The sequence below is a fragment of the Eriocheir sinensis genome, chromosome 35 (genome assembly GCF_024679095.1).
Source record: "Eriocheir sinensis breed Jianghai 21 chromosome 35, ASM2467909v1, whole genome shotgun sequence".
NCBI lineage: Eukaryota > Metazoa > Arthropoda > Malacostraca > Decapoda > Varunidae > Eriocheir > Eriocheir sinensis.
The window spans coordinates 11,560,705-11,581,228 of record NC_066543.1 but is presented as its reverse complement, the minus strand read 5'-3'; the positions used below and the strand labels follow the sequence as shown (position 1 = coordinate 11,581,228).

The 20,524-nt window shown below is 48.2% G+C and overlaps 1 protein-coding gene across 4 annotated transcripts in view; it reads left to right on the top strand.

Moving 5' to 3' along the window:
- Positions 1-20,524, top strand: part of LOC127007397 (uncharacterized) — a 236,880-nt gene that overhangs the window by 99,656 nt on the left and 116,700 nt on the right. For all 4 annotated transcript variants that reach the window (XM_050878330.1, XM_050878328.1, XM_050878332.1 and 1 more), the window contains exons 7-25: positions 1,274-1,389; positions 1,498-1,632; positions 2,015-2,144; positions 2,486-2,797; positions 4,596-4,715; positions 5,020-5,153; positions 5,819-6,056; positions 6,611-6,733; positions 6,930-7,064; positions 8,527-8,757; positions 10,305-10,805; positions 12,061-13,233; positions 13,457-14,407; positions 14,530-16,539; positions 16,677-17,348; positions 17,699-17,799; positions 17,949-18,140; positions 19,693-19,801; positions 19,941-20,456. In XM_050878330.1, coding sequence (XP_050734287.1) covers positions 1,274-1,389; positions 1,498-1,632; positions 2,015-2,144; positions 2,486-2,797; positions 4,596-4,715; positions 5,020-5,153; positions 5,819-6,056; positions 6,611-6,733; positions 6,930-7,064; positions 8,527-8,757; positions 10,305-10,805; positions 12,061-13,233; positions 13,457-14,407; positions 14,530-16,539; positions 16,677-17,348; positions 17,699-17,799; positions 17,949-18,140; positions 19,693-19,801; positions 19,941-20,456 — 7,899 coding nt within the window. The remainder of the gene's footprint in view (positions 1-1,273; positions 1,390-1,497; positions 1,633-2,014; positions 2,145-2,485; positions 2,798-4,595; positions 4,716-5,019; positions 5,154-5,818; positions 6,057-6,610; positions 6,734-6,929; positions 7,065-8,526; positions 8,758-10,304; positions 10,806-12,060; positions 13,234-13,456; positions 14,408-14,529; positions 16,540-16,676; positions 17,349-17,698; positions 17,800-17,948; positions 18,141-19,692; positions 19,802-19,940; positions 20,457-20,524) is intronic.

Sequence of the window (20,524 nt, the reverse complement as noted above, 5' to 3'; positions counted from 1 at the left end):
AGACAGACTCGCCTATATTTATGAAGAGGACGTGAGGGAGGTCTTTAGATGTACAGATTAGGTGTTGATGGACATGTTGCAGAGAGAGAGAGAGAGAGAGAGAGAGAGAGAGAGAGAGAGAGAGAGAGAGAGAGAGAGAGAGAGAGAGAGAGAGAGAGAGAGAGAGAGAGACACACGGACAGACATTAAGACGAACACAAACAGCTGATGGAAAGAAGGGTAAGCAGACAGACAGGCTAACAGACAGACAGACAGATAAAGGGTCAAAAATGGAGGCGACAAGAGCGAAGGAGAAACATTCGTTATTCCCAAACCTTTATGGAGTTTTATCTTCCCTCACCTCCCTTTCCCTCCTATCGTTTCCCTCAGCCCTTCCCCGCACCCTCCTGCCCTTCTGCGAATCATCTGAATATCCCTTCCCGTTCCCCCGGTATCCCCATTCACCATTATCAGCATCAGCATCAGCCACAATAAGTCCACGTCACGACCAAGACCTTCCTCCATGGTTCTTTGTCCTGGCTTTTCCAACAGTTGAACGTGGTCTGGCACTCTCTTACTTCGGCTGTCCATCTGTTATCAGTTCTACGCGCTATAAAGCATGCACAAATTATTTCGACTTCATTCTTGGCCATCAGAGTGTCTCACCTAACATGACTTAACCCAACCCAACCCCACCTGACTCACACCTCCCTGTGTCTCACCAATCGTCTGTGACAATGCTGGTGACCTACAGGGAAAGTGTGGCCAGGGAGAGGCGGGTCACGGAAGGTCACACCCATAGAAAGGTGAAAGTACAGATAGGTTGTAGAGAAACGTGTGTGTGTGTGTGTGTGTGTGTGTAATGAGAAGGGCCAGCCTAGCATACGTCACCCACACAACGTTGACCTCAACCTCCACACCATGGCCAGTAAAGGAAGTCTACAGCTGCTCCCTCCTCGGCCTGGCAATGCTGGGTTTACATATAGAGTGCCACGCGCTGAGTCTCCCGAAGCCATGACAGCTTGTGATGATCATAAAGTCTCTAAAGCCGTAATCATATCGTTACTGCGGTATTGAAGATACTCTAAGGATAATTAAGAACATGAAGTGGACTCCGGCAGGTCATAATCATGTGTATAACTGATAACAGACGGACGATTGAAGTCACAGTGGCAACAAAGAAATTGTAGAGCTCAGTGCAGATAGAAAACCAGGAAATAAGAAATTTTGTTTGGCTATAGAAGTACGTAACTCTTTATTACCATCACCCTTGTTAACCTCTGCCATGTTTTAGACATCGACGAGTGTGCGAATCCCAGGGCGTGTGGCAGCAATGCTGTCTGCACCAACCAGCTCGGCAACTACACCTGCACGTGTCCCGAAGGCTACATCGGCAACCCGTACACTGGGGTGAGTGTCAAGTCAAATTACACATTCGTTCGGGTGTACGACATTTTCCCTATATTTTTTTTCTCCCTAAGCATCATGCGACCACTTGCTGACGCTATTTTCTTGCAGTGTGCTGACTTGGACGAGTGCGAGCGTTCTAACACCTGCGGGCCCAGCGCCAAGTGCATCAATCGTGAAGGAGGACATGACTGTGAGTGCCCTGTCGGCTATCAGGGCGACCCATACTCACGCAGCGGCTGCCAGGTGGGTGGGGGCTCAATCAGGGGGGGGGGGGTAGGGTAGCCCTCAGCCCGTCACACTGATACAGTGGTTATGTCTTTGTCGTGTCTAAGAGAAAAGGCGAAGAGGTGTGCAAAGAGGAATAGAGAGAAAAATGTGTATAACAGGGGGAGACAGATTTTTTATCAATTATTTTCAATATGAAGGGATTTATTAACCTTTACCAGAGAGAGAGAGAGAGAGAGAGAGAGAGAGAGAGAGAGTTATAATTTGAGGCCCAAATAACTACAAAGGTATGTAGAAAAATTATGGGACGCAAATGAGAGCGTGATGCGTCACTGCAGTGCCTCACGTGATTGGGCGAGGGCTGGCCACTGACTGACCTGTTGTTGTTGTTGATGCACAGGACGTCAACGACTGCGAAAGGAGTCCCTGTGCCGCCAACGCGTTGTGCGTGGACGGCATCAACAACTTCACGTGCGCCTGTCCGCCTGGCTTCGTCGGTGACCCTTACAACATGTACGGCGCCTGCAAAGGTAAGCACATTACTTATCATTTTCCTTGACGTTTGGTAACACTGTTTATTTGCTAATACTCATTCCCCTGAACCCCGATAATAACTGGCGTGGCGGGAGTGTTGCTGTTGTTGTTACTGTTGAACATCGCAGCGGCCCCCACCACAGCCCACTAATGCCCCTCACCCTGCCCAGAAACACTTTGTTCCCGGGCAGTGACTCACAGCAGCCTAAAGTGCTGCACATAACGATAGGTTAACGTGTGACTAATGCTTGCCAGTAGCCAGCCAGGTGTGGCCTCGCGTCACATTGCTCTTGGCCGCCTTACACTCCCACTAATCTTGCGATGCCTCACTAACAAGATATTAACGAGTGCGTCGACCCGGCGGAGAATGAGGTGGAGGTGACAACGCTGATCCCGTCGGGGCTGGACTTGGCCTCCAACTGGTCATTCCCTTGCGGCGCCTCGGCCACCTGTGTGAACACCCAAGGCTCTTACGAGTGTGTGTGTCCTGCTGGCTTCACGGGCAATCCTCAGCAGGCGTGCTCCGACATCAACGAGTGCGGGCTGGCCACCACGTGCAGCCCCAACGCCAAGTGCCTCAACGTGCCCGGCTCCTTCAAGTGCTTTTGTCCACCCGGCTTCGAAGGGGACGGGGAGCAGACCTGCAGCAGTTAGTAGTCCCGCATCAGTGCCTCGACAATGCTTCCCTTCACTGTCCTCGCCGATGAGAACCACTGTACTGCCTCGTAATGACTCCTGTCAACGCCTCCAGAGAGAGCGCTGCGTGACCCTTCGTAGCCTTTCGCATTTTTTATCCCTACTGTTATTGACATTGAGACTCGACTTCCTTCATCTCCTGAAAGCAGATTACCTCAGTATTCCTTTGTTGATGATCCCCTTACCTTTCACCCTAAAGTACTCAAACCTAAACACAATATAACTGTTGTTATTGAATACTGGACTCGCCTTCCTCCGTATTAATATTAGACACAGGCATTATTTGTACCACATTAATCTTTTGTTCCTTTGTTGACGGCTCCTTGCCTTATATGTCATAGCAAGTACTCAAGCCTTACCGCACATCCACCCACCCCTTTCTTCCCACTTTCTTGTTTTGTTTTATCCTGTGCCATATAGTTCACTGTAAGGAAATCTCTCTAATATACAAAATGAACCAAAGACTTCCTTTTCCCGTGATGTAACCAAGAAATAAGCTGCTTTGAGCAAGTGACAAGTTACTTCATTCACTTTTCTTTGTTTCTATGCCCTGTATAATATAGTTCACTTAAGAGTGACAAACCTTCCTGTCATACAAAGTGGACCAAAGACTGCCCTTGCTCTTGACGGATCCAAACCAGTGACATTATCCCTATTGACAGTATTTTGTACTATTCCTGCTTTTTGTGCTTCGTTTCTGCCAAGCATCTCAACCCCCTCGACTACTGGAAGCACCCCAGCAGACTTTTCTCAGAAGCTTTTGGTCTTCAGTGATATCTGAGAGCTTCTTGTTGAACTTTTGAATCCATTTCGCTGTCTCGCTTCCTCCTGTGTGAGGAAACTCTTTGTACGTACCAGACATTACGCTCCTACGCCTCCTCAGGCTCTATGTGACGTTTTGGTCACGCCCCCCCCCCCCCATCTCTCTCTCTCTCTCTCTCTCTCTCTCTCTCTCTCTCTCTCTCTCTCTCTCTCTCTCTCTCTCTCTCTCTCTCTCTCTCTCTCATACCTCCTTTTCCTTTTCTTTCCCAGTCTTTGGTCACGCCATGTCTCTTTCATCCACCATCTATGTAAAACAATACACCTGACCTTCTCGCAGGATGCAAACGTGAAGTGCACATGAACTTTTACTTAGCGTCACTGCTTACCTCATCATTGTTTCTTTTCCTCTCTAACAGTGGCCCATGATCAGTGACTTTTGCCCTCTGTCGCTACCTTCTCGTTTTTCCGATCCAGCCCGGCGTTGGCCACGACCAGATGGCTTGGTGTTTCCTTCATGCTCTTTATTGGCTACCCTTGTTTACTTTACTTTCATCACAGTTTTCTAGGCTAAGTCTTCCATAATTAGATGGACATTTAACGTGTCATTGAGGTGGCGCTCCAATGATGATGAGGGGTGAGTAGCGGAGGGTAAGAGGGACAACTAATCCAGGGTATGTTTCTTTAACATTTAACAGTAACAATTAACACAAATATGAAATCCATGTATCGAAATTGTTTCTTTGTGTCTCTTAAGGAGAGTCAACACGTATGGGGCTGTAGGAGGCTGTTGGAAGGGAGTGCCAATAATTGGATGATGGTTTGATGGGAGAAATCTCTGTAGGGAGAGGAAATTCTTTTGAGACGATAGGAAGGTGTAGGAATGGGGTTAGAGCATTTTGAGGGGATGAGAGACCTCTAGTGCCAGACCTGAGGGTAGCAATGATGTATATAGTGCCTGCTGACCTCCACCTCCCCTCTTCCCCTGCCAGACGTAGACGAGTGCCTCAACAACCCCTGCGGTGCCAACGCTGACTGCCTGGACAGCGTGGGCAGCTACTCATGTCAGTGCCGGCAAGACTTTACAGGAGACCCCTACGTAGGCTGTGTTGGTGAGTGTCTCCTCCTCCACCTCCTCCTCCTCCTCCTCCTCTTCCTCCTCCCCCTACGCTTGAACTTCCAAAATACTAATCCTTATCCTCAAGTTATTTTTTTTATTTTTTTAATGTGTACCTTCATAAATATTTCTTGCCCATGTGATATATATGCTTTAATTTGGCTTCTTTGTGTCATAAAGAGAAGCAACATGTTTCTTGAAGGGGAGAGAGAGAGAGAGAGAGAGAGAGAGAGAGAGAGAGAGAGAGAGAGAGAGAAGACCAGGGTTCGCACTTTCTTAGTTGCATGATAAATTCACAGACATCGATGAGTGTCAGGCGTATGACCGGCCATGCGGGATCAACGCGGTGTGTCAGAACGCCCAGCCTGGCTACACCTGTCTGTGTCCCCAGGGCTTCACGCCGCGGCCGAGTCCTCAGGTGCTTTGTGAGCAGGTGAGTCCAGACGCCGGCTTTATCCTTACAGTACATCTTAAGAACATAGTTATGGAGTCTGCAAGTAGCAATGGGCAGCCCCTGTAAACCTAATACTACATTCTATCCTCGCTGTCCATGCTGGAGCTGTAGTGGTAGTCATAGTAATGGTAGTAGCAGTGCTAGTAGCCGAAGCCATAGTAGTAGTAGTAGTAGTAGTAGTAGTAGTAGTAGTAATACCTGGCCGAGTGGTCAGCGTGTGGGCATGGTGAGCCCGTGGGCCTAGGTTAGAGTTCCATCAAAACACGCAGATTTTTCAAACCATTGCCGAGTGATGGAAGATTACCCACAGGCTGCCCAGATATTCAGTCAACCCTAACTTCACTGACTTCACTCATGATGAGCCCCAGGGGGCAGCATGGGCCAGGCAAGAGTCATATATCACGGCAGCCACTATAAATAAAATTCGCCTCTGCCACCGCCCTACTATAAATACAATTCGCCTGCACGAGCTGGTGCTACAGGCAGCACCTAAAAAAGGAAGTTGTAGTAGCAGTGGCAATAGTCGTAGTAGTAGTAGTAGTAGTAGTAAGTAGTAGTAATGGTAGTAGTAGCAGTAGTAGTAGTTAATGCTGTTGTAATTGTAGTAAAAACCCTTAAAACCCGCTACTCCTCATCCCTTGCAGGCCAGCGTCAGCATCCTGTGTCATTCGAATTTCGACTGTGTAAACAACGCTCAATGTGTGGAGGGTCAGTGTTTCTGCCGTGATGGCTTCAAGGCCGTCGGAGCGGAGTGTCGTGACGAGGATGAATGCCAAACGGCTCCCTGTGGCCCTAACGCACAGTGCCGAAATGTCCCTGGCAGCTTCCAGTGTACCTGCAACGCTGGCTTCCTCGGCAACCCGCCTGAGGCTGCCTGCAAAGGTGAGACTTGTGACACTCCTCAACTTTTCCCTAGCCATGATAGCTCTTGTCCCTCTGCTTATCCCCTGCACAGCTTACCGTCCTCCCCTCCACCTGCTCCCATATTTAGTTCATTTACATTTTAATTTTCTTCCAGTCTCATCACCATCCTTTTTTGCAAACTTGCATTCATAGGAGGCACTGGATGGCAATGCCTTCTCTGTTCCTCCCCAGTGAATTATTGATGTTTGTCCGCTAGATTACTTTAATTTATAAAGATCAAGCATATAATTAATGTATTATAAGACAATGTAAGCTAGCTAATTCAATTACGTGAATTACATAGAAAAATATCCTGGTTTTCATAATCTCTGCATTCATGACAAGACAAGTATGAACGTAACTTTTCATCTACATGAAATCTTAAGAATATTTTTTTCCCTATATATCTTTTAATTTTCCCTGAGATAATATTGCCATGGGCCTGCTTTTCTGGGATCCTGTTCGCGAGTAAGTTGTCATTTTTTCGTTCTCCTCAATCTTTATCTCATTCCTCATCTTCTGCTACTCAACAGCTCCATGTGAAGGCATCGAATGTGGTCCAAACGCCTACTGCAAAGCCGACGGTGTAGAGGCCATGTGTATGTGTAAGCCTGGCTGGACCTACGACCCGACTGACATCTCCGCCGGCTGTGTGGGTGAGTAACGAGGCATTTCATTGATTCAGACCAGTATATTGTTCTTCCGCCTCTCAAACACAAAGCTTCAACTGCCTCCTTTACCGCAGAAAAATTATGTGTGTGTGTGTGTGTGTGTGTGTGTGTGTGTGTGTGTGTGTGTGTGTGTGTGTGTGTGTGTTCCTGCGTACTCATGGGCCTGTGTACTTGCCTCCAGATGTGAACGAGTGCTCAGCAGGGAACAGGCCGTCGGGTCAGTGTGGCGACAACGCCCTCTGTACCAACACACCGGGATCGTTCACCTGCCAGTGTCCTCCAGGCTTCACCGGGAACGCCAACTCCAAGTGTCTCGGTGAGTTATGTTCCAGCATGCCTCCCCAGTCCTCCTGCTTTCTGTGGCACTGTCATTACTTCCACCGCTGCTTCTAGTCATGCTGATTCTGTTGCTAATATTACAAACAACAACTGCTTACTACGTACTCATACTAATGCTACCACTTCCACCACTAAAACCACTTCTATTTCTACTACTACTACTACTACTACTACTACTACTACTACTACCACTCTTGCTGCTACTACTACATCTACAGCAATAACAGCAACACCAAGAATTTCCATACTTTCAACTGCTTCCATGCTTACCGTTTTTCACCACTTGCGCTCTCTTCCTTACAAAGCAGCGCCCCTTCCTGGCTGACTCAAAATAGGACAGTCAGCCATGCCCCTCCTCACCTTTTCAAACTTCGCTCCCTCTCATCCGTCATGACCGCCTTCTTAACCCCCCAGTGTTCTCTGTGGCTTAGCCGTGTATGAGTAACCTCTAGTTGACTAAGTAGTTTGAGAAAGTGTGCCGTGGAGTCGCAGCTGCTTACTGAGGGAAGAAAATTAGAATATATCAGTCTGAGTTGGAGAAACATTGTAAATTAATCAACATTTAATTACAATTCCTGAACGTTTGCCAAATACTTTGATGACATTAAATTTCTAACCATGCATGTATTTGACACTGCGCCGTCTCTTCAATGTTCCTTTACGTACACCCTTTAAAATATTTTGCTTGGGGCTTCATTATGTTTTGTGAATAATTCTTAGGCTCACCTTGAAAACATATTTTAAGGATTTTACGTTTATAAATGTTCATGCACGAAACCACAGTCAGCAGCCGCGTCGCCCCACAACTAACAACAACACACTAACCTGATTAACTAACTAACCCATTAAAGCGATGTGTGAGAGTTGCATGAAAACTAACAAATCATAAAACAGGCCTGGTGGAATGGCCGACAGTTTGAAGGCATCCACCATCCAAAGCTTTACTAACCTCGCTGCCTCTTGTTTGTGTGTGCCTGGCGCATGCTCAGACGTTAACGAGTGTCTCGGCCGCCCGTTCCCGTGCGGCAAGAACGCTAAGTGCACCAACACGCTGGGCAGTTTCACGTGTTCCTGCCCCAACCCACTCAGCGGAGACCCCTTCCAGGAATGTGGTTAGTAGCGCCAAGCGTGCCCCTCCCTCCTCGGCCCCCGTCCCAAGCCTGCATGGTTTCCATGTGACACTCCTCCTGTAACCTACATCTAAAGTCATATGTATATAATAAAAAATAGAAAATATGTGTGTGTGTGTGTGTGTGTGTGTGTGTGAGAGAGAGAGAGAGAGAGAGAGAGAGAGAGAGAGAGAGAGAGAGAGAGAGAGTATGGACAATAAATACTCTAGCACCATGCCCAGCGTCTGTCTTTTCCCATGTTCGTTTCTCTTCCCTCCACCCTCAATTTCAATCACCTCTTGACTACAGCGTCTCGCCTCCTTCCCTCAGACCTGGACGAGTGTCGGCGGCCTGGCACGTGCGGAGTAGGAGCCCTGTGCACCAACACCCCGGGGTCCTACACGTGCGTCTGCCCACCCAACACCGTTGCCGATCCTGATCCCTTCACGCAGTGCCTCGACATAATGAAGTGCGATAAGGACAACGACTGCCCGGGCAATGCGCTGTGCCTCATGAAGCAGTGCATGTGTCCCGACCCTAACATCGGCGATGACTGCAGACGTGAGTATTTTCATTCCAGGGTTGGAAGAAACCCGAGTTTAAAAAAAAAAAACTTTTTTTGGGGGGGGTTGGGGGTTTATTATTTTTTTGTTTATTCCTCGTGTGAAAAAAAAAATATATATATATATATATATATATATATATATATATATATATATATATATATATATATATATATATATATATATATATATATATATGATATATATATATTAGATCAATTTATATAAGCAATTAAAAAGTAGTCAAGAGTAAAACAAAAGGTGTGAAGTGTTATCTGAAGGATAGACATTTGTTTAGGTCCTGTTGATACAGGTTGTTAACTTGTACTGTACAGGAAAAGAACGGGTGAGGCTTGACTATATGGGTCACTCAGCACTCCTCAATTCCTCAGTCTCTCCTTGTCGTGAGTGAGAGGATCACACTATTTAATTGTTGTGCTTAGCGGGGCACCCTGGTGCGGTTAGTAATTACCATAATATATATTTAGTATAAATTATAGAGTCAGAGAGAAGAAAAGTAGTGTTGTTTCCTGTGTGTGTGTGTTTTATAACTTGGACCAGGGTTTTTTTGACCTGGGGTACGCCAAGGGTCTGTCAGGGGGTACGCGCTCCCCAATTTTTGGCAGGTTGGTCTCTTTGTGGCTACTGTCTTTACTGATATATTAATTACACAAACTGTGTGGCATTGGCAAGTATAAGATTGAGCCCTGACTTATTCTTAATGGAAAAGGTTGATGAAATAGAAAACACTGTTTTTTCATGTGTACGAAGTGGTGGTGTGCGAAACAATTTGCAATAGCGGCAATGTATAGTCACGATGTAAGATGGCCTAATTTAAGTGCGATTTGTGGTGTGACTGTGTGATATGGCTGGGTTTATGTGGAGTATCCGAGTATGGTTTGGCTTGGTGAAACCGTGTCGTAGCGTGGCGGTGGTGTGATGATGTGTCAGGTGTGTCAAAGCTAAAACTAGAACACAAACAAATAAGATGAAGGAAAAAAACTGTTTGATGTTACTTATATTTTTGGGGAAGATCTTTATGGATTTTACTTTTTTTATTTCATGTACATATATGGACCTTATTTATCAATAGGATATAAAACTAAATTTTATGTAAAATATTAAAAAAAAAACTTTGGCTGGGTTTTTTTTGAGTGGGTTTTTTGGTTTTTGGTTTTGGTGGTTTTTTTTTTTTTTTTTTTTGGGGGGGGGGTTTTATGCCAACCCTGTTTCATTCACTCATCCCTTCCACTAACGACTCTGGAACACCCCTTCTTTGTGACCATTTCCTGCTTCCTGTGACAAACTTTGTAGAGGAGAGTATCAAGACACCTCTCTTACCAGAAGTGCTCATTCTTTAGTCATCTGTATTCGTTTTTCTTTTTCATAAGAGCAGCGTGTTGCGGACTTTTTTTTTTCTACCTCCTCTACCGTAAACAATACGTGTGTCAACAGAACCAGACCTCCATGCTAGGGTTGTGCTGACAAGTATCTCTACCAAATGTCGTCTCGTGTGATAACTATCTGGTTTCCTATTTCTGACAGATCCATGCGAAGACGTGCGCTGTGGCCCTAATGCTGACTGCAAGCTCATCAACGGACAGCCTAAATGCATCTGCAGCCAAGGCTTCAATGGCAACCCAATCAGTGTTTTTGGATGCACAGACATTGATGAGTGTGCCAACAATCCATGTGGCGCGGGAGCCGTGTGTCGCAATGAGCCAGGGGCTTTCACGTGCGAGTGTCCCTCGGGCTTTGAGGGGAACCCGGCTCGTGAAGGCTGCAGGGCAGTAAAGCCCCCCGGCTGTGGTCCCACACAACCTTGTCCCACCGGCGAGCAGTGTGTGCAGGATGATGCTCAGAGTGTGTGTGTTTGTCGACGAGGCTACACACGCGACCAGGTCACTGGACGCTGCCAAGACATCAACGAATGTGTGGACAACCGCCACGCCTGCGGACTTAATGCTAACTGCAAGAATCTCCCAGGTTCTTATGACTGCCAGTGTCCACCAGGCTTCGAGGGCAACCCCTTCAGCGTGTGTGAACGTGAGTGTTGTACAACTTACTGTTGCAGCTCAACTGCTGATAGTAGGAATAGTAGTAGTAGTAGTTGTTGTTGTTGTTGTTGTTGTTGTTGTTGTTGTTGTTGTTGTTGTTGTAGTAGTAGTAATTCATAGTAATAACGAGGTTTAGTAGTATAGCGCAGTACTCCCTCCAATTTTGCGGCCGAGACCCTAAAGATACCATTTTGACGAAAAACATATTTTGCGATGTTACTCGAGTTTTGCGGGTGGCGCCTTAATTAAGAAAGAAGAGTTGTCCGCACTAATTTTCATGGGGAGGGGTGGCGGGGTCTAGACGCAGGCCGCTCTGTGTCGGAGCTGTTATAAAGCCTCCGCCATGTTCTTTTTCGACTTTGTGCTTTATACCATACTACCACTATGCTAATAAATGAATGTGTGTCATTCTTCTAAAAAAAAATCAAAAAGGAAATCAAACGAGTAATATCATTACTACAGTCTGTTGCTCTGCTGATACATGTAGACAAGCAAGGACGCAGTGCCGGCAGTGGGGATGAAGCGATTGACATTTTTTTTTTTCAACATTCTGGATGGTCAAACAAACACAGCGTCGGCGACGGGCAAGAACTCCGATAATGAGGGAGCGTGAGAACGTTTGTGAGGGCGCGGAAGGAACTGAACAATGCGGCGGAAAGAAACAGCGCTCGGCATGTGACGACAGCCTGTGGCGTCGGTTCGGGCACTGTACACCTTTCCGCCGCATTGTTCAGTCTCTCCCGCGTCCTCACAAACGTTCTCACGCTCCCTCAGTATCGGACTTCTTGCCCGCCGCCGACGCTGTGTTCGTTTGACCAACCAGAATGTTGAAAAAGAAAATGGCGACCGCTTCATCCTCACTTCCGACGCTGCGTCCTTGTTTCTGCACAATGCGCAAACCCTTCTTTCTTACGGCACCGCCGACGCTAAATACTTTGTTGATATGCTTTTCAGTATTTCCTTTATTATAAGATGTGAAACTACATGTATGTGAACATAAATAAGGGAAAAAATGACGGAAATTGCTAAAAACTGGGCTACCGCCATCGAGATGTCAATCATATTCAATTTTCGCAAAAGGTTAATTGTTTCCATTTTGCGAATGTGTATTTTGCGACCCGCAATGTCGAACGAATTTTCGCAAAATTGGGTGAAGTACTGTAGCAGTAGCTGCAGCCACAGCTATACCTGTTACCCTTATTTACGGTCATGGATGATAGCTAACCGGTATTTTAACCTTACAGGCTGCAACACTCTAGAATGTACCTGTCTGCCGCCGTACCGCATCGTGGAGGGTAACTGTGTGTTGGCCAACTGCTCACTGGGCTACAAGTGTCCCTCTGGTGCAGAGTGTGTCACCATCCAAGGCGGCCTCAGCTACTGTGCATGTCCCAAGGGCTTCACCACGCGGGCTGACGGCTCCTGCCAAGATGTGGATGAGTGTGCTGTGCGCCAGCCTGACGGAAGTCCCCGCTGTGCCCTCAACGCTGAGTGCTATAACCTGGTAGGCGGGTTTGAATGCCGTTGTCCTCCCGGCTATTCCGGATATCCATTCACCTCAGGCTGTTTCGTGTCCCGCGTCCAGTGCACGAGGGATAATGATTGTGAGGAGAACAAGCGGTGCGTCCAACCTGGCAAGTGTATCTGTCCTCCACCTTACTTCGTAGACAACCAAGACAATGCCAAGTGTAAAAGTCCATGCGAGGCCTTTTCGTGCGGCATAAACAGCAAGTGCGAACCTTCTGACCCACCTCAGTGCATCTGTCTCCCGGGCTTCGTCGACAGGGGACCAGCCGGCTGTGTGGATATCGACGAATGCCAAGAGAAAAAGTGCGGCCAGAATGCCATTTGTATTAACGAAATTGGAACTTATAAATGCGAGTGCCCTCCAGGCACCGTTGGAGACCCATTTTTAGGCACCTGCATTGGGACGGAGGCGAAGGGATGTACAAAAGATACTGACTGTCCCGGCGATCTTGCCTGCACACCCACTGGCAGCTGTGTCAACCCATGCGACTCTCTCCCTTGTGGCGAGAATGCTTACTGTGAGGCCGAAGAACATGCCGCCTGGTGCCGCTGCCATCCAGGGTATGCCGAGGGCCCCAGTGGGGACTGTGTGTCTATGTGCGAGGGCTTCCTCTGCGGCCGCGGCTCGACATGCATCGTGACTCGTGACGGACCCACCTGCAAGTGTGAGGATGGCTTCAACGGCAACCCCTTCCCTGGCGGTGCTTGCATCCCTTACCAGTGCTCAGCTGCCAACCCTTGCCAAGACCCTCAGGTGTGTGCCAACGGCCGCTGCAAGGAGCGCTGTGAGGGCGTGGTGTGTGGCGTTGGGGCAAAGTGTGACAAAAATACAAACAAGTGCGTGTGTCTTCCCTTCTTCCTGGGTGACCCTGACCTGCTCTGTGTCCCACGTAAGTAGTAAGCAGGGTGATGCCAACCTTCTTCGTTGATAATCATGAAAATACTTTTTTTTTTTTTTTTTTTTTGTTGCATAGTTTTCTTTGCTGATAAGAAAGATTTGTGAAATAGGAACCACAAGTTATTACATCTCTTATCTAAATGTAGACAATATGTACAACGATACTCACTGTCTTTTTCCTTTAAATTTATAATGTTTTTTTTTCTTCCATTCAGCCGTGACACCACCCTTATGCACCCCAGGGTGTGGCAGCAATGCCCACTGTGAGTATGGTGAGCCAAACCGCTGTGTGTGCAACGGTGGCTACAGCGGCAACCCCTACAAGTCATGCGAGTCAGAAGAGGAGAAAAAGGCAAACTGCTCCACCACCAAATGCGGCAGTGGTGCACAGTGCCGCCAGGGTGTGAACCGTGTCGACTGTGTGTGCCCAGTCGGCTATCAAGGAAACCCATACGTTGAGTGCGTCGACGTGGACGAGTGTATTGGCAATGCCTGTGGCATGAATGCTGTCTGCCTCAACACGCTGGGCAGCTTTGACTGTCGCTGTCAAGAAGGTTTTACTGGCAACCCATTCCAAATGTGCATGGAGATTGACTTGAAAGATGATCCATGCCTCATGGACCCGGCAGCCTGCGCCCCGGCGCCTTGCTCTGGGGTGGTGTGTGGCCCCAATGCTGCGTGTGACCGTGGCTCCTGCATCTGCTTGCCAGGCTTCCATGGGGACCCCAATGACAGTGATGATGGCTGCAAGTCCTCAGAATGCAGCAACGACCTCGACTGCGATGATGACGAGATCTGCTTTTCAAGTAACAGACGCCGGACATGCGAGGAGGCGTGCAACAAGGTAGAATGTGGCCCCAATGCAATCTGCGTGGCTCAGGACCATCGCTCTGCCTGTCTCTGCAAGGAAGGTTATGATGGAAACCCCTACGACCCAGCCTCAGGGTGTGAGTCAGCCACAGAACGCGAGGATGACTGTGACGACGATGATGAGTGTGATGATGGCAAGGTGTGCCAGGTGGACCTTCAAGGAGTGCGTGCGTGCGTGGACCCCTGCTTCACCCACAGGTGTGGCCAGAACGAGGTGTGCTACGTGAAGGAAGATCGTCCACTGTGCCGCTGTGATGACGGCTATCTGCACAACCCAGTCACCAACCTCTGCCAGAGTAAGTACAGTTCTGTTGTCCTCTTTACATTAATTTTCATACGCAGAATTGGGCATTTTGTTTACCGTTAGTAGCATATTCGTCACATGAATAGTACTAACTCCTCTTTCATCCACACACAGAACCTGCCGTGCCAGACTGCCAGACCGACCTCAACTGTGCCACCAATGCCGCTTGTCGGCCAGATGAGTTGGGCGTCTTAAAATGTGTGGACGTGTGTCGTGAGTTCAACTGTCCTCAGCATTCCACGTGTCACGCCAGCAACCATCGAGGAGTGTGTCATTGTGAGCCAGGCTATACTGGTAACCCTAGTCACCGCAGCGGCTGCCGCCCACTGCCTCGCGACCAGTGCCAGAATGATGCCCAATGTCCGCAAACTCATCGTTGCGAGGCTCAGGGCAATGTGCGCAAGTGTGTGGCTGTGTGTGACTCAACACGCTGTGGCCCTGGCGCTGTGTGTGTAGCCAATAATCACGTGGCACAGTGCCAGTGTCCACCTGGGAAATTCACTGGGGACCCCAACGATCTTGTGCAGGGCTGCAGCTCTGTTGTTTGCCTCAAAAATGAAGACTGCCCCACAGACAAGGCGTGCAACAGACTCGATTATACTTGTTATGATGTCTGTTTTGATGCTTGCGGGGAAAATGCTATCTGCCTTGCTGAAAACCATCGCTACAACTGCAGGTGTCCACCAGGTTATCGTCCACAGCCAGTGGCTGACATTGCCTGCGGCGTCTTAGACCTGTGTGACCCCAACCCATGCCACTCATCTGCTAGGTGCTCCCCTTCAGGCGGCACCCACCAGTGTCAGTGTCCCACTGGAATGGTTGGTGATCCCTACACCACGGGCTGCCACCCCAAGGGTATGTGCCCCAACGGAAACGATGATTGCCAACTAGACAGCGTGTGTCTCAATGGCCGGTGTGCGTCCCCATGTGATGGAGCCTGTGGTCCCAACGCTATCTGTAATGTTGTCAACAGGAAGCCGATTTGTACCTGCCCTATAAATTTCCAGCCAAACCCAACTCCCGAGCGTGGGTGTGTACGTGTCACGTCCCCATGCAGCAGTGATGCTCAGTGTCAGAATGGGGCGTGTCTTGCTGGTCAGTGCAGAGTGGTGTGTCGGGACAATGCAGAGTGTGCCCAAGGCGAGCGTTGCATCAGGAATAAGTGCATGATGCCTTGTGTGTCATCCTCACAGTGCCCTGCTGAACAGGTTTGCACTGTTGGAGTGTGTCTGCTGGGCTGCCGCAGCAACGGTGATTGTCCCCCTGAGCAGGGGTGTGTTAACAACAAGTGTACCGACCCTTGCTCCAAGGAAAACGTGTGTGGGCCCAACGCTGAGTGTCAAGTTCAACACCAGCGTGCGGGGTGCACTTGTCCGGTGGGCTTCAAGGCAATACCTACCCCCGAGCAAGGCTGCATCCGTGTTCCCACTTCCTGTACCTCCAACAACGAGTGTGGCCCCAACTTGGTCTGTGATTATGGAAAGTGCCACCCTGTCTGCCAGCAAAATGCACAATGTGCACAGGGTGAAAGTTGTGCTGATGGAGTATGCAAAAAAGTTTGCTTTGGAGACAGCAACTGCCTACCGGGAGAGGTGTGTATTGAAGGCTCGTGTGTATCAGGCTGTCGCAGCAATACTGATTGCCGCCTCCACGAAGTCTGCATCTCGAAGAAATGCATGTGTGACAAAGGCTTCTTGCCTGGCGTGAGCGGTTGTGTTGATATAGACGAGTGTCAGGAGAACCCGTGCCATTCGACGGCCTCATGCATCAATCTTCTTGGCTCCTACAAGTGTACCTGTCCTCCCAACACTGTTGGGGACCCATATGTGTCGCCGGGCTGTGTCAAGCCAGACACCTGTACTGATGACAGCTCGTGCCAAGGCGACCAGGCATGTGAGCAGACAGAACAAGGAATACTGGAGTGCATTGACCCATGTGCCTCGGCTGTTTGTGGCAATAATGCACGCTGTAAGGTGATAGATCGCAAGCCTCTTTGTGAGTGCGAGCCCGGTCACTATGGCGACCCCAATGATCTCAAGGTGGGCTGTGTGCGAGGGGAGTGTATCCATGACAAGGACTGCTCCAGCAACAAGCTTTGCGACAGTCTTCGCTACAAATGCATCAGTAAGTATCATATCTTTTTTGCATAAATGTTCTTTATAATACTGGAAAAGTGGTTGATTAAGATACAGTCCCATACTTGACATGTAAAATTGCTTTGTAGTGATGTTCCCTACTAACAGAATTCGTTTCCTCCTAAGATCCATGTGACAATACAAACTGTGGGTTTGGGCGCTGTCAAACTGTGGACCACGCTGCCATCTGCTACTGTGAACGAGGCTTTGAGAGGGATGCAGCAGGGGCTTGCATTGACATGGACGAGTGCCGAGATTCTCCGTGCCACAAGTCTGCACTGTGTCGCAACACACTAGGGAGTTACTTGTGCGTGTGTCCTGAGGGCCAGGTGGGTGACCCAGTGGTGAGTGGCTGCCGTCCGCCTGGGGGATGCATCGATGACTCATCCTGCCCTGACTCAGCCTCCTGCGTCAACAATAACTGTTTTGATCCCTGCCGGAACCCTGACGCGTGTGGAAAGGGAGCAGCGTGTCGCGTTGTGAACCACGAAGCCACATGCTCCTGTCCACCCCGCACCACAGGTGACCCCCTTACCCAGTGCATCGCCCTGGAGTGTCTGCGTCATGGTGACTGTGCAGCAGACAAGTCATGCATCGGTAACAAGTGTGTCAACCCATGCTCTATACCCGGTGTGTGCGGCAAGAATGCTGCCTGCAAACCACGCGCTCACCTACACCAGTGCTACTGCGAGGCAGGCTTTACTGGAGACCCCAACCTTGGCTGTACCACCATCACTTACTGCACCGTGGAGACTGACTGTCCGTCAGGGGAGCAGTGCAACGGGGGAGTCTGCGTCCGTAAGTACCACTGTAATAGTTGTTCAGCTTGACTTGCAATAATCTCTAATTGGACCATTGATGACTTTTTCATCATCGATTGCGAGGGTTGGAAGCAGTGGAATCAGCTTCATAGTTTTCTTATTCTTTATTTCACGTATATATGGATATGATCAGTATAGCATTGTTCATTTGCTGCGAAGTACTGACGTACGTATTTATGTATATACACTGTTGGAACGCCCTTGAAATCAGTACTAAAATAATAAATTGCTATTTTTTTCTAATAAGGAAATCAACATATCAGCATTGTTTATTACCCACATGGCTTCCATAATAACGTTACTCAACCTTTCACTTCACTTTGGCAGCCTCGTGCACCAGCAACCGCGGGTGTCTCTCTGGCCAAGTGTGCATCGAGGGATCGTGTGTACCGACCTGTAGGAACAACGCCGAGTGTCCCTCGCTCCAGGTAAGCTCAATGCAACATTCACATAATCTCACTCACACACTTTGGCTACCAGATAGATAATCATATTTTATCACAAGATAATGCATAAAATATATTCATTTGAATTTCTTCATTTGGTAATTCCTTGTGCGTTGGGTCTTGTCCTGTAGGTTTGCCAGAACGGTTTGTGCGTGGTAGAGGTGAAGTGCCGCCAGAACGAGGAGTGTGAGAGTAGTCAGCAGTGTCGCACCAACGCCGTGGGCCAGGCCGAGTGCAAGGCGGCGTGTGACGGACTCGTGCTGTGTGGCCGCAATGCCGAGTGTGTCGCCATCAAACATCAGCCGGTGTGCCAGTGTCCTCAGGTGAGCCAGCTTACATCAGCGAGTTTTCTGGCATCTTTTGGTGGGGGTGATGGGTGGGGGTGAGTGTGTGTGTGGGACGTGTGTGTGTGTGTGTGGGGGGGGGGGGGGCAGTAACTGAAGGTGGCATCTTTTGGCATTTTCCTACCGATACGACTTGTTTTGGCAGAAGAGTATGAAAAATAGCCACTCATACGGGTAGAAACGCAACAAAGGATGCCAGACAGTGTATTCATGTAGTTGTAGTTGTATTGTAGTTTCAATTAATTTATTTCGTCACTATAGTCTGTTCATTTAAGCTAGATTCCTGGCGCCTAGGCAGGTTGGTAAGCTTGCAGCTGATTGGCTGTTCCGCTCTCTCGCTAACACTCATGTCGGACCACATCTTGCATGCTCGAGTGAGACATGCAGAAATATATTATTACATTACATAGGAAAATCTCTCGTGAACACGATAGTGTGATCAGAATGAAGTTAAAGTTCTACGTATTGAAAACACAGAGTTATTTATAGCAACATTTCACTCGCCCCAACCATCACGGCGCGCGAGACACGCTGTATGATGATGTTGAAAAAATTAGTGTCGCGCGCGTCGTGATGGTTGCGGCGAGTGACATGTTGCTATAAACAACCCTGTGTTTTCAATATGTGGAGCTTTATCTGCATTCTGATCACACTATCGTGTTCATGAGAGATTTTCCTACGTAACGTAATAATATATTTCTGTAGTCAATGAACAACTAATTGAAATAGCGACCATAATTAAAACATGTTATAAACATTTTTTTAACATCTTCACAGTTCAACTCATCGTAATACCATTTTCTTTTTTGTTTTGTCGAGTTTTTACAATACATCTTGATTCTCCAGTCACTGCTGAGTCTGATGGTGTCAACCAAAACTGGCTAGCTCGTATATGAGTTGAGCTATGGCATATAATAATGAAGCATGTCTCACTCGAGCATGCAAGATGTGGTCCGACATGAGTGTTAGCCTACCAACCTGATTAGGCGCCAGGAATCTAGCTTAAGTGAACAGACTATAGTTAACTTTCCCCTTGCTCTCTCTCTCTCTCTCTCTCTCTCTCTCTCTCTCTCTCTCTCTCTCTCTCTCTCTCTCTCTCTCTCTCTCTCTCTCTCTCTCTCTCTCTCTCTCTCAATAACTGATTTACTTCTTTTTATCTCATTTTTGTCATCCGCTTCTCTTTTCTCTTTAATAATTTTCTGATGTCTTTTTCATCATATTTTAGCCTCCTCCTCCCCTCTTCCTCCTTCTCTTCGTCTTAAGCCTCCTCTTCCTGTTCCACTCTTCTTTCATTTCCTATTCCTCCTCCTCCTTTTCCACAGCTTCACTCATTACCTAAAACTAAAACTGCTGTTGAAGTCACGGAACTTTAGGTTTAGAACAAAATTTGTAAGAGTTTCTTCAGGAAGGAATCTGTTTAGGCAATGAGTACGCACGCTTGTGTGTGTGTGTGTGTGTGTGTGTGTGTGTGTGTGTGTGTGTATATGTGTGTGTGTGTGTGTGTGTGTGAAAACTTTTCGTCTCCCCACAGGGCTACTTTGGTGATCCTCAAGACGACCGGGTTGGCTGCCAGAAGATCGAATGTGAGGAGGACGAGGAGTGCCCTCAGACAGATCGCTGTGATAATTACGCGTGCAAAGGTGCGTCTCTAATGTTTCTCGACACACACATGATAGTTTTCTTATTGCAATTCCTGAATGTATTTATATAATCAAAAAACACAAATACTCCATTTATTTGAAAACAGGATATACTTTAGGATTTTCTTCCTGATTTCAGCCGCATGTCGTGTAAACAACCTGTGTGGAGAGAACGCTCTCTGCGTCTCTGAGGGTCACAAGGCTGTGTGCTTCTGTCGTGATGGCTTCCAAGGAGACCCTCTGAAGGGATGTCAGCCCATCGATTTCTGTGCCGAAAAGCCGTGTGGTCCTGGTGCAAGCTGCAACAACTTCCGAGGTAACTACAAGTGCCTGTGTCCACCGGGCACCGTAGGCGATGCCTATACGGAGGGATGCAAGCAGCCCGTTGACTGCCTGGAGGATGATGACTGCCCCGTGAATGCTTTCTGTGGGGAGGAGGACAACGTGCCCAAGTGCAAAGACGTTTGCGAGGAATCCCAGTGCGGCCTTAATGCGGAGTGCGGCGCTGCTGACCACCGAGCCGTGTGCACGTGTATTCAAGGCTACGAGGGTGACCCTACTGACCGAGTGACTGGCTGTCGCCCGAAGGAAGTGCGGTGCCGGGCCAACACAGACTGTCCACCAACCACCATCTGTGATGGAGGACTGTGCAGGCGTAAGTACAAACCTCCATTGTTCTACCATTCGCCGAATGACAAGGTTTATATTTACAAAAAAAAAAAT